Consider the following 13,430-nt stretch of genomic DNA (forward strand, 5'->3'; position numbering starts at 1 on the left):
AGAAAACAAACATATTCCAGAAAAAAACTGCTTTTTTTCAAGTTTTTTTTTCAAGACCATTTTTTTTGCGACCCCAAACCAAAAGTGGTCAAAATGTCATCATAGAATGAAAATTTGGTCAGGGAAATTTTCTTAAATGGTCATGGAAAGTCAGGGAAAAGTCAGGGATTTTTTTTTGGGTTTAGTAGTGGACACCCTGGTCGCGTAAACGTAGATTTGACGAAGTTCGAATTGGGCGCCCCCCAGGACTAGACGCCCGGGGCATGGGACCCAGCTCGCCTCCCTTGATCCGGCTCTGCTAAAAGGTATATTTTTAGTTGAATGTCGCATTATGGCAAATAGAGATGTGATGAGGTGAAAAAATATTTAATTTACCTTTCATAACGTAGTATAAAGCACATATAGGACGTGCATGCTTGAATGTAGGTCAATTTCCGAGTGCTTAAATATCCGTCCAGTCGCTACATCCTGATGTAGTGATTTCTAGGTAGGTGCCTGTACCACAATCGCTAACGCTTTCTAAGCTATCTCTCCCTATCGCTCTTCTTGGTACGACAGAGCCAAACTGCATTTCGACCGCCACGTAGCGGCAACGAACGATTATCATTTTCAGCTAGGCAGGCAGGTAAACAGTTCTACTTATTGCAGAACTTCGTTGGATGGCAGGGAGTTTCAAAATTGGCGTAGATTTCACCACTGTATTAAGGTACTTACGTATTTTTAGAAACTATTTAAAATAATATTTACCTTTTGTATAATGAACAAAGAAAATCAGGTTTTAAGGTACTTAAAAAACGTGAACAAATAATTTGTACATTTTGGGGTACCAAATAGATAGATAGGTACTTAGGTAGATAGATCTTTCATACAAAACTAAGAGGATCTTTCACTGAGCGACCTGTCTTTAACCTTCTTATTTGGGCGTGTAATATTTTCACTTACCCTTAAATGGTTTAAGAAGCCTTTTGAGGGTACATTTTGTCTTCGTTTATTTAAATACCTAAAGACACAGATCTTTTAAGCATGGGTCGGTCGCCACATTTTGCCTTCATATTTACAAGTTTGCTATAAGGCCTATAAGTATCTACTTATTTATCTTGTTTGCAAATTATTTCGTCGTGTTTACATCACTGTCCAACAAACATATGTTTTATAACTACGATTTGTTAGAATCAACAACGTCCTTGCAAGTAGCTGGTAGTCACTTGATGGTTGACATAGGAAAAACAGCGACTGGTTAGGTACAATTAAAAGCCTTTTTAAAATTTAGATCCTCGTAGGTGTTCCTAGGTCCCTACGTACTACGTACTATTCGCATTTAAGAGTTGATTTTCTTTTGTCCCTTATTACCTACTTACACGATAACATTGACCTATCGTGATAACAATAGGAATACGAGGATATTTAGCCAGGTAACTTTTACTATCTTTATCGTAATGTATTAATGAGTTTGTACACTTTACTCTTTCTTTTATACATTATAACTTTAATACTTGAAAAGGTAATTTACTTTTACGTCGTCTCTGTTATCTCTATTGAGGCTAGATTAGAGAGATACGTAGATAATAATATTAGACACACGCTGAAAGAAGCGAAGGCTTTAGCAGCTGTGATTAAAATGCAGAATTACAAAATGGCATTGCATACAAGCAAAGAGGATAGTAAGGTAGCCAAGAAGGTAGACAAGCAAAGGGGGGTGCGGGGCATCGTTCTCAAAGACCGGTCTGCGGGTTGCGCAGGCGGCGGCGCGGTGTGGCGCGGGTGCGCGTGGGCAGGAGGCGCGGAGCGGGGGGCGCCCGAGCGTGCGTCAGTCGCGCAGCGAGCGCTAATCCACAAGTACGTCGGGTGGCGCTCCGCCGACCCGTTCGCGTGCTAGTGTTGTGTCACAACGGTGGGCCAAGTCGGTTTCGAGATAAATTCGTTCCGGCACACACCATGGCTCTAAACTCTGATAGTGAACAGAAATCGAACCTGGTCCTGCGCGTGGACCAGGATTCGGACTCGGTTCTACAGTCATTGTTTGACACAGTGCTTAAACCAGACTCGAAACGACCGCTACAGGTGCCTCTGCGTATGCGACAGCTTCCAAAGTCGTTCTTTAACCCGCCGTCGACCGGTTCCAAGTCACCGTCTGTGTCTCACTCGCGAGAGAACTCGGCCGACTCGGCGTTCGGGTCGTCGTCGGCGACAGGAGCGACACCAGTGTCGCACTCTAGGGCACACTCGTCGCCAGCGAGCCTGCAACAGACGTATGCGGCCGGTCAACAGACTCAACAACCCCCTCTACACCACCAGCATTCAAAACAAAGATCATATGACGTCGGCTCACATATCCCGGACGAACTAGGGCCACTGCCATCAGGCTGGGAGCAGGCACGCACTCCTGAAGGACAGATATACTATCTCAAGTAAGTTTTTGTTATTTCCGTCTTTCTTAAATTAGATGAAAGGATTGATTGTTTTCAACAATAAAGAGCTAGTGACCTCTTAAATACTACATTTACGTTTAACGTACCCCTTTAAAATTTCAACTGATTAATTAACTGTTAATGTCTAGTTATAATTTAATAACTAATGTACTGTTAGCTTAAATGGAAACGCGACACTTATCACCGTTGAATTTGCTTGTTTGCTTACCTCTTTGACATAGTTTCCACGAATAATCAGCCATATGGTCATTAAACTTTAGATTATGGTTCGTTCACTCCGAATCACCTGGTTTATATTCATGGAAAGTTGTTTTTTATGTGAATACTCTTAGTCTTAAGAACAGCCGCACCCGTTATCCATCCCGGATATCTATGTATATCCTATATGATCTCATTTCATACGATTTATCAAGAGTACGGTAAATGACATTTTCACCTTGGCGGTGTTTATTTGAAAGGTGTGTGATAATTTTGTTTTCCCAAGTTAATTTTAGGTACCTAGTATGTTTTTCTTTCTTCACGGATAATTGTTAATAGATCACACGAGGGTATTCACTATATTCTTCTTTGTCTCACACTACACATCCGTTTAATGTTATTCTGCCAACATAATACACAGGTATACCAACATAACACATGTAATATCATAGTAGTATATATATCAAACTACTCATAATAACGAAAGAGTTTACTCTTCTTCTGTACTGCTCCATACAAATGTAAAAACAACACAAACTTTCCCAAACAAGTTGTGAGGCAAAAGTTTACCTACAAACTTAACAAAAGTATGTGTCATTCGATGCAATAAGGAGATTATTATGGTTGACTGGTAGAGAATGCCTTTTGGCATTAAGTCCGCCATTTGTACATGTTTCTTTGTTTGTGCAATAAAGTTTAAATAAATAAATAAATAAATTATTTACCAAGATTAATTTACACGAATAATAAGAAAACGTTCTTGAGACTGTTTTATATTTTTCGAAAATTGGAAAAGAAATCCTAAAAACGAGACCTTTCTCATTACTTTTCATCTCATCGGCAGTCGGCACATTAAGAAGTGGGATAGTCGATAGTCGTAATGATATCGAAAAAATACAGTAGGCAAATAAACTGTTACCCCCGCCTGTCTGCACCTTGCTCCTGTTAAGTCGATCCCAAATCCCAACGCACGACGGTAGCGAAACTTTAACCATCATGAGACCGTGTTGTTGTGATAGTAATACTGCTCAGTACGAGAGGAACAGCAGTTTTGGATATTTGGTTCATGTACTACCAAGCTACCATCCGTGGGATTATGCGTGAACGCAGAATCCGGCAAGGATGTGTTCACTCTGGAGCCCCGAGAGACAGGACACAATGTAGTCCTCTATGCTATGAATTTTCTAATGTTGGAGGCAAAAGTTGTAACCCATTTATTCCATTGATGGCCTCTCGTTGTGACAGTAATACTGCTCAGTACAAGAGGAACAACAGTTTTGGACATTTGGTTCATGTACTACCAAGCTACCATCCGTAAGATTATTCGTGAATGCAGAATCCGGCAAGGATGTGTTCACTCTGGAGCCCTGAGAGACGGGAGACAATGTGGAATTAAAAGTTGTAACTTAAAAACTGGCCAAGAGCGTGTCGGGCCACGCTCAGTGTAGGGTTCCGTAGTTTTCCGTATTTTTCTCAAAAACTACTGAACGTATCAAGTTCAAAAAATTTTCCTAGAAAGTCTTTATAAAGTTCTACTTGTGTTTTTTCATATTTTTAAACATATGGTTCAAAAGTTAGAGGGGGGGGGACACACTCTTTTTTTCATTTAGGAGCGATTATTTCCGAAAATATTAATATTATCAAAAAACGATTTCAGTAAACCCTTATTCATTTTTAAATACCTATCCAACAATATATCACACGTTGGGTTTGGAATGAAAAAAAATCAGGCCCCACTACGTGTAGGGGGCATACCCTAACAAAACATTTTTTTCCACTTTTTATTTTACCACTTTGTCGGCGTGATTGATATACATATTGGTACCAAATTTCAGCTTTCTAGTGCTAACGGTCACTGAGATTATCCGCGGACGGACGGACGGACGGACGGACAGACAGACAGACATGGCGAAACTATAAGGGTTCCTAGTTGACTACGGAACCCTAAAAACATATTTGCCATAACTTTAATTTTTAAAGCCTATTCTCTCAACAGCCATAGGGATTTTCTAACATAAAATAGGCTTAGATTGCTCTGTGACTGACTTCCTTCGACAACTTCGGTCTTCATCATAATCAAGCTCGGTGGTACCAAAACAGTACATTGCCATTTAAGTTAGCTTATTTGGGGTTTATTTAGGATACAAAAATGAAGCCAATAACAGGGCCCCATTTTATTTGTAAAGTTTTGCTACAAGTGCTGTTTAATAAAACCTACAAATAAGTAAGAAACCTACAATTAGAAAATGTACAATTGTAACCATTGTAAAACCCGTTTAATAAACATTTAAATATGTAAAAAACGCCTGTAGTTTACAATGACAACATTGTACTCACAAATTTGTAATGGTAACTTACAATTTACATAAAATGTAAATTTTCAACAAGTTCTCTATCATTTGGTTTACCGTTTAACTGTTTAATATTAAGTATGGAAATCAACAAAAAAATTAAAATTTTATCTCTCATTTACGTAAATAAGGATATTTTGTTTGGTCTGTTTAGTGAAAAATTAATCGCACGAGATTAAAATAAAGAAGTGGATAGAGATTGCCGAGCAACTGAAATCCTTGAATATGTATAAAAAAAGGCTAGAATACTCCATATGCATCTGCTACCACATGATATTGAGAGCCACAGCTCATCCAGTGCAACGCACACAAAATCTGTTCAGTGTGTGAAAGAGCTGCATTTCTATTAGTCTCACTTTGAAGATAACCCCCTATTTGGCCTATTGCCCTATTCTTAAAAGTAAATATTCGACGGTAGTTATGCTCACCCGGAATTTTTCATTGAACGTAAAATCCGTTACATCCAAAGTAAAATGTATCCTTTTACGAATAAATCGTCGATATTCATAATCGTCCCATTACTGTCACTACTAGTTGTTAGAACCATATTTTTTGATTATGCAGATCGTAAAGCACACTTCAAATCGAGTTTTGACACAGCATTAATCTCCTGTCAGAATTGTACTACAATTTACATAATATGTAAACTTGTAATTACAATTATCTGTTCAATAAAGCACATTTCCTTACAAAATTGTTAAAAATCACCTGTCAAGTGAAAATGTTTATTGAACAGAAATATGTAAAATTGTAGCTAAACTCCTACAATTATGTAAATTTTCCACTATGACAAATTTGTAACTTGTAATTTTTATTGAACAGAAACTTGTAGAATTGTAAATTGTATTAAATGGGGCCTCTCCCTAACATATTACAAATGAAAAAAAATACGGATTGCGTTTAAAACTTAGAGAGTCTAGCTAGGAACTGAGGAACATATTTAATAACATTTAGGGCCGGTTGCATCAAACCGTCAGTCACCGTTAAAGTATTCGTTAAATTTTATTGTATGGAAAGTTCCATAGACGTCTGCTACTTGACGATGATGTGTCTGTCAAATGTGGTTGATGCAACTGGCCCTAATTGTTCAATTAATTCGCACCTTGTAAAATGATCATAATCACTGTTATTTTTACCAACATACTACTCAAATATTTTTTTATTTTCATTACGCCCGCATTTCCAGAAGGGGTAGGAAGAGCTCATGAAACTGCTCAAGTTTCAGTACCATTCTTAATTGGACTAAAGATCACGACATTGTGATATTGCTAGGTTATCGTTTACACCACAATTGAACCCCAATCCCGAAGTCCATTCCGACCACAACCGCGGGAGGAAACACTGTGAATTTTATAACCAGTCACCACAAAGGGTGTTTTTCGACTGTTGAATTATTTTATTAAGTAGGTAGTTGTCTATGCCTTCTGTCATATCTGAAAAGAGTCAAAACATAGAAGTAGTAGGTTGGATATCTATCCATTTTGGGGAGTAGGGTGTACACTGTACTACAAGATCCCATAAGATTAGGCCATTACAATAGCTGTTCGATTTGATTTGTATCGCGTTTACATCTTACGAATCGAATACAGTTTTTAAAACTAGGAAAATTTCAAAAACCTGTTGTACAAAGGAATATTTGTCGTGGAGTTGTTAACAGCCTCGACGAGATTGTTGACTTTTTGTTATCTCGTAAGTCGTAATGTTTTAACCTAATCAATCAAGATGTTGATTCGTTTGCTCATTTGCTAGACGTTTCACATGTAAAAATATCTAATAATTATTTTTACTAAATGTGAACGTACGATATCCTACAGGAATCGCTTCTGTAAATATAGGGAAACTGACCTTCCTTAAACCTTTTTGAACTTTAGGGCCTTCCGCGGTTGAGAATCATTATGTGTAGTGTAGGACATAAAAATATGGATTTCCCCTGTAGTAATAAGTAGAATACAATTTAATTTCAAGCCGCTTTCTGTCGCGATACACAATTGACCAGCGAAATGTAATTGAGTATTTGGGACATGTAAAACTAGAACTTATTGCCTTATGGTTTCCTTTTGAAAAAGGTTGGATGGTAGTCATATGGTATCGAGTTCATTCAATATTCAATTGCAAGTTAACAAGGGCATTTGGCATGCCCTTGGCCAATTGGGATGGGTACACGACATTAATTGTACACAAAGTTTTACAAAAGTATATATGGAAATACCAAGAGGCTGCAAACGCTTTTCTAATAATTTAGGTATTGTCAATGTGTGCAATTAACTAGTTTCATTTCTCCACTTTTGATACGATTGGTAACTTACAACGAAGAGTAATAAGGAAAAAAGGGCTTATCCCCTCAACCTGATATTGCTATCTTATCGCGATCGCAGGGTTGTTGAGTGCGTATTACAAATGAGACGATAATACTGAACGATGATTCACTATTCTCTCTAAATGAAAACAAAGGTAGGCAAAGGTAGACCTATCATCTATTAAATAAGTCACACCAAATTTCTCTTTATGTAGTACGAGAAATGTGTTGCATGTTTTAGGCGCTCCAGAGTCCAGACCAAACTCTAGCTAAATTTATCAGATATTCAGAATATTAAATTCTGTATATTCCATGATTTAAGAGTTACTCTTCCATATTATTTGTAATAGTTTGTTACATTTAATGCTGCTATACAGATAGGTAGGCAGGTATTTTCGGTCCAAGACCAGTTAACAATATGTTAGTTTTAACTTAAGTCTGCAAATTAAAATTTTGAAAATGGTAACTCTTGAATCTAGGAATATTGTATAAAACTGAATGGTGCTTGATGTCATTGATAGAAGTTAGCGTGATGATGGCCTCGCTGGAATAAGCGTGTAATTAGTAATGGTTACAAATTTACATACGCACATACATTATTGATCCCATTTCCATACAGTCTCGTAAGGCGTTTGAATGTAATGAGCCAATGAGACCATACAATGTATAAAACGATCGGACGGGAGAAAATAAAACACGCGCCTACTTAATCAGAATTATGTTACCTGCAATCCGGCATCCTCTTCTTAGGCAAATTAAATCTACTGATAGTGGATGACATACACCTAACAGATAAAATGTAATAAGTATCCGACCAGGTAAAAAGAAAAAAATCTACTTCCCAATTATGACCCAGAAGCTGCAAACTGCTGAGATGGGTATGCTTCGGTGTTCAGCACGAGTGACACTCAGAGACAAGATACGTAATATATGTAAGTTGCACCCATCACGGAGATAATGTCTAAGTCCAGACTGAGATGGTATGGTCATATAATGGGAAGGTCAGAAAATCATATCGTCAGAAAATGCCTATCCATGAATACGATAAAAAGAGGGCGAGGAAGACTACCTACCACATGGACGAATACTATAGAGAAGGATATGAAAAGCCTTTTCTTGTGAAGTGAAGACGCTCAGAATAGAACTGCCTGGAGACTCAAAATAAGGAAAGCCGACCCCGTAGAAGGGGAAAGGGCGAGGGGGAAAAGAAGAGACCGAATTACAAAGATACTTTTATCAACAATGCTCATATGTTGATGTGAAACTATAGTAGCAAAATAATTTCTACTTTGGGCGTTAACACTTGAATCCGTCACGACTCTTTCGAAACTTCTTTGCAACCGAGAGTAAAAAAATATTCAATTAGTCATCATCCTCCTTGCGTTATCCCGGCATTTGCCATGGCTCATGGGAGCCCGGGGTCCGCTCTGACAACTAATTCCAAGATTTGGCGTAGGCACTAGTTTTACGAAAGCGACTGCCATCTGACCTTCCAACCCGAAGGGTAACTAGGCCTTATTGGAATTAGTCCTGTTTCCTCACGATGTTTTCCTTCACCGAAAAGCGACTGGCAAATATCAAATGACATTTCGCACATAAGTTCCAAAAAACTCATTGGTACGAGCCGGGGTTCGAACCCGCGACATCCGGATCGAAAGTCGCACGCTCTTACCGCTAGGCCACCAGCGCTTTTTAGTTTAATTAGTATTTATATTTAAAAAAAATATTAAGTTTAGCATATAAGTAACTAGACTATAAGTGCCACTTGCACCAACGAAAATGGAGGCCCACTAACCCTGAATTAAGTGATTGGTGCAACTGGGCCTAAGACAGCTTTATAATCTATTTGCGCAATAATGAGTTTTTTCCTGTTTTTTGGTGGAAAGAAATGGGTACTAAAACACTAAACCAATCACATGAAAGTCGTGAAACAGTGTTGCTCATGCTGGGCGCCCGTGATTAATACCTCGCATCGGTTCGTTAGCGTACACCCGAGTTGCTAACGCGGAAGACCCGCAAGTAAATTGCGCCGACGCACTTCATAAGCTCCCTGAAAATATTGATATTTTGAATATCAAAGGTATTTAATTTAGACCGGCGGCAGTCGTGCGCTTGGCGCTGCGCTGCGACTGCAAGGAGCTCGCGATGGGCCATTGCAAGCGGGGCGTTTCTTCCGCGTCAGTAAATAAACAGACGTGGTGCGCATCGTTTCTTAATTGCGGGCAGAGGCGATGCTTTATAAGCTCCATAACGTTCGTCGGCGTGCGTCTCGCCTGAGAAATATTTGCTTTAATTATTATTGGAATGGAGTGGTAATTCTCAGTGGTTTTGTTCGGCTAGACTTGGCGATGTTCCGAAGCGGGTAGCGATGCAAATTGCCTTGGCGGGCGCCCAATGCGGCGCTACGTCCGGTAACTTCAGCAGAACGGGCAGCATCCAGGTATCGGATGAATCTTAACCTGAACTTCTCACTTTTGTTCGAGTCAATTTTCACTTTTACGCATTGTACTCGTTGTGGTGCTAGTAAATCTAATGATTAGTCGCAACTAGAGATGCCCAGAATAGTGGTTTTAGCCGAATACCGAATATTCGGCCCCATCTCACGCCCGAATTCCGAATTGTTGTAAATATGTTTGGTTATTCGGTATTTTGCCGAATATTGACTACTATTGTGGTAAGGTTGTCTGGATTCTGGAAGCTTTTTCGCGATTAGTTCGCCTGTTGATATGATACCTAGTTATACTCTCACTCAACATTATGTATAATTTTACTTGTAAAATGGTGCAATAAAGAATATTTACTTACTATTATGGCGAATCACCCATTACGGTTTACGGTATATTCGTCAAAGTGGCTGAATAGTGAATAGGCCGAGTAACAGGTACCGGGTAGTTGCCGAATATATGCGGCATTTCTAGTAAAAAGTTAGCAACTGCCGATCTTTCAGTCAGACTAGAAGAACAAACACTAATAATAGACATATAGACCTATGTCTGTTAACTAGTATAGTTGATATGGGACAAATTCAAAAATAAACCAAAGCAGGCGTGAAACAAAGATTTGAAGCATTGTGTAATGTTTGTTCCAATTGTAGGGCAATTATGTATGTATTTTTTTTGGTGTTCTGGTCCTTCAGTGTAAAAGATAAGTATTCATATGTATTTGATACTAACAATTGATCCTTCGAAGAACATTATTTGTCAGTCCGTTACTTTGTTTTGCATTCAACGCTAGCACACGATTTAGTACAAACGGGACGCCAAACAAAATGTCTGCTTGACAGCAAGGGCGGCTCACTCCGCGATTCTATCGCCGCGCTACAAGTACATGCCGGCGGCCGCGAGTTCGCGGCCTAATCAGGGGTGGCGCGCGTTCTCACGGAACGCACGTTCGCACTTTCTAATGTTACTTTACGTCGCGAGTTTTTTTTAAGGTTCATATGCGATGTCCGCGTGTGGAATGGCTAATAATGCTTAGTTAAATAGATATCATGAATAAAATAAATACCGTTTACACAGATCTACTATTGATTAAGGCCCCGAAAAGATTCAATAAGGCTTGTTATATTGGAACTTAAACAAAAATTTATAAATACTATATATTTATACCTAGAAAGTACCCACGACTTGAATATAATAGTATAACATTTTATCTGAGTATTAAATCGTTTTAATCCGTAGGGAACCCTATCGCCGGGCGTCGCGCACGTGCGGCTCGTTTCTTTGTTAGAATTTTGTAGGCATTTAAAAAGGCGGCATGTCGTGAACATCAAAGCAGTGGGCCTTCTGTACTTGTACTATTATATATTCTGTGTTGACAGTTAAATTCTCATTCGAACCTCACAAGTCACAATATACCTTACATACCAATAAGGAGGTAATACCGTCATACTTATTATTTTCGTTTTGCTTAAACTCTGGTTTTTTTTAATGTTCAAAATTCCATTAGGTATTGAAGAAATATAATAACCAGCTACAGTAAGGAAATGAAAATATTTTGCATGTTTTTCGTTGTTCAAAAACTTAAATAAAATGAGCACTGACTGCCGATTGAACTTCATGCAATAAATATCCTTTTATGGCGACGTCCTTTGAATTTTTAAACAGAGGAACTTCTTGAGCAGACTACAAAATAGTGTAAAACAGCTCAGAAAAAACTGTCATAAGTGTATAGCTGCTTTTATAAGCTGCTTATTTTCCATCTACATTATGCAATGGAATCATAGGTAGTTAGACCGAAGTTTATATGAGACGTTTAAGGAACTTGGTTATGAACAGGTGCATTGTTGTAGTGTCATTTATCCTGATATAACAAGTTATGTATCTCACGAAATCCTCGTGTCAGTCGTATGAGGTCATTCAACTGGATGTTGTTTAGATACAGAAAGGGCAGACGTGTTCGGGTAAATAATCTGAAATTAAAACGATTAATGGAATTATACAACTAGGTAACAAATCAAATCCCCCTGTCGTTTTTTCTTTCGTGTATGATATCTATTTAAATTTATAATGGAACTTATGTTAATTATAATTAAAACAGCTGCGCTTTAACGGTAAAGTATCTTTGGCCGGACAGTTGCGCATGTGGCAGGTAGGTCCGGTACATGTTTGTATGGAGAAAGGAATAGCCTCTCGCTCGGACGTCTTTGGCAAGGCCGTTCGCGGCCTGTACTCGTTAGAGGCAACCGAGCGGCTTGTCTAGCAGTCCGGTTCGATTCGAACCACTATACGTATACTTCATATAACATATTGTAGATTTTGTTTAACTGGCGCTATAGTTGGCTCACGTTTATCATACATCTGTGTATTTGTATTTCGCTAACTGAAGATAGCTCATTAGAACCGGTAAATAAAATAAAACATTCGCCAGGTAACGTTGTCAGGATTCATAGTAAGTAAAGATAGTATGCGCAACAGTCGTTAATTTGTTGAAGACGAGCCTAATTAGCTAAAACCTCACGAGTCTCACGACAGCTTCTGAGTAAAGCGCGGAGTCACATGCACAACAAGTGGACTTATCGTCGAGTGAAGTGCGTTCACAGCGATAACATTAAAATACAGTCCACTATCGCTGTACGCCTTCTGAGAAGTCAGCCGTGAGCGACGTCGCGACAGGTAGCTGGGGCTAACGGCACTCTGCGAATACTATTTTCGTTTTAGAACAAAATAATGTGCTTACTTTCTCTTACTTAGCGGAAAGGATTGATTCAACTACGAAGCAGCTGTTATTTGTGTGTAAGTGGTAATACATATATATCTCTATCATATCTTTGGAGTCGAGAGAATAACATTTTCTTTTTTTAGTCTGTATGTGTAAATTTAATTTCTATGTTCATGGATAATTACTAGATGTATAAAAGTACCTAAAAGGTTTCTTGTTACATTACTTTGTATTTAATTGAAGTTACACGTGTTATAACGGAAAGAAAAGACTTCGATAGCTAAGGGACAGGTAAAATAGGGAACAACACAAACAATTTGGCTTCGCTTAGCGCTTTTAATCCAGGACTGACGGTAAAAAAGCAATGTCAAAAAAATGTAATCAAACAAGTCAAATTTAAAATATGAATAAACTTAAAAACTATCACAGACAAATAAAAAGTATGTTCATAAAAAAGGTATGTATCAAAACTATCTACAATACGTGTCCCTTTCTATCGATTAATTAGTGCATTAGGCGCACCTGCTCCATTTATGTGACTATAATTTTGTTGGGCTTAGTAAAATTTGTGTAATAATTAATATACTAATTATATACTATAGTATTTTGATACTTCAAAAACGAATGAAAAAGTTTCATTGTTTGTATCTACAAGAGTGCAAAGTAATTTCATAGAAATTTTAATTTTATGTCCACAAGTGGCTGTGGCTGGTAGAATAAACGTTTAAATGATGATTTTGACTCTTGAATGTTAAAAAAAACCGGCCAAGAGCGTGTCGGGCCACGCTCAGTGTAGGGTTCCGTAGTTTTCTTTATTTTTCTCAAAAACTATTGAACCTATCAAGTTCAAAACAATTTTCCTAGAAAGTATTTATAAAGTTCTACTTTTGTGATTTTTTTTCATATTTTTTAAACATATGGTTCAAAAGTTAGAGGGGGGGGACACACTTTTTTTTCCTTTAGGAGCGATTATTTCCGAAAATATTAATATTATCA

At 38.1% G+C, this 13,430-nt stretch overlaps 1 protein-coding gene across 3 annotated transcripts in view; it reads left to right on the forward strand.

Moving 5' to 3' along the window:
* The first annotated feature begins 1,786 nt into the window (after positions 1–1,786).
* Positions 1,787–13,430, forward strand: part of LOC125225156 (transcriptional coactivator yorkie) — a 50,575-nt gene continuing 38,931 nt past the window's right edge. For all 3 annotated transcript variants that reach the window (XM_048128731.1, XM_048128732.1, XM_048128733.1), the window contains exon 1: positions 1,787–2,408. In XM_048128731.1, the coding sequence (XP_047984688.1) occupies positions 1,936–2,408 (473 nt within the window). In that variant the 5' untranslated portion in view covers positions 1,787–1,935. The remainder of the gene's footprint in view (positions 2,409–13,430) is intronic.

The sequence above is a fragment of the Leguminivora glycinivorella genome, chromosome 4, assembly GCF_023078275.1.
Source record: "Leguminivora glycinivorella isolate SPB_JAAS2020 chromosome 4, LegGlyc_1.1, whole genome shotgun sequence".
Lineage (NCBI taxonomy): Eukaryota > Metazoa > Arthropoda > Insecta > Lepidoptera > Tortricidae > Leguminivora > Leguminivora glycinivorella.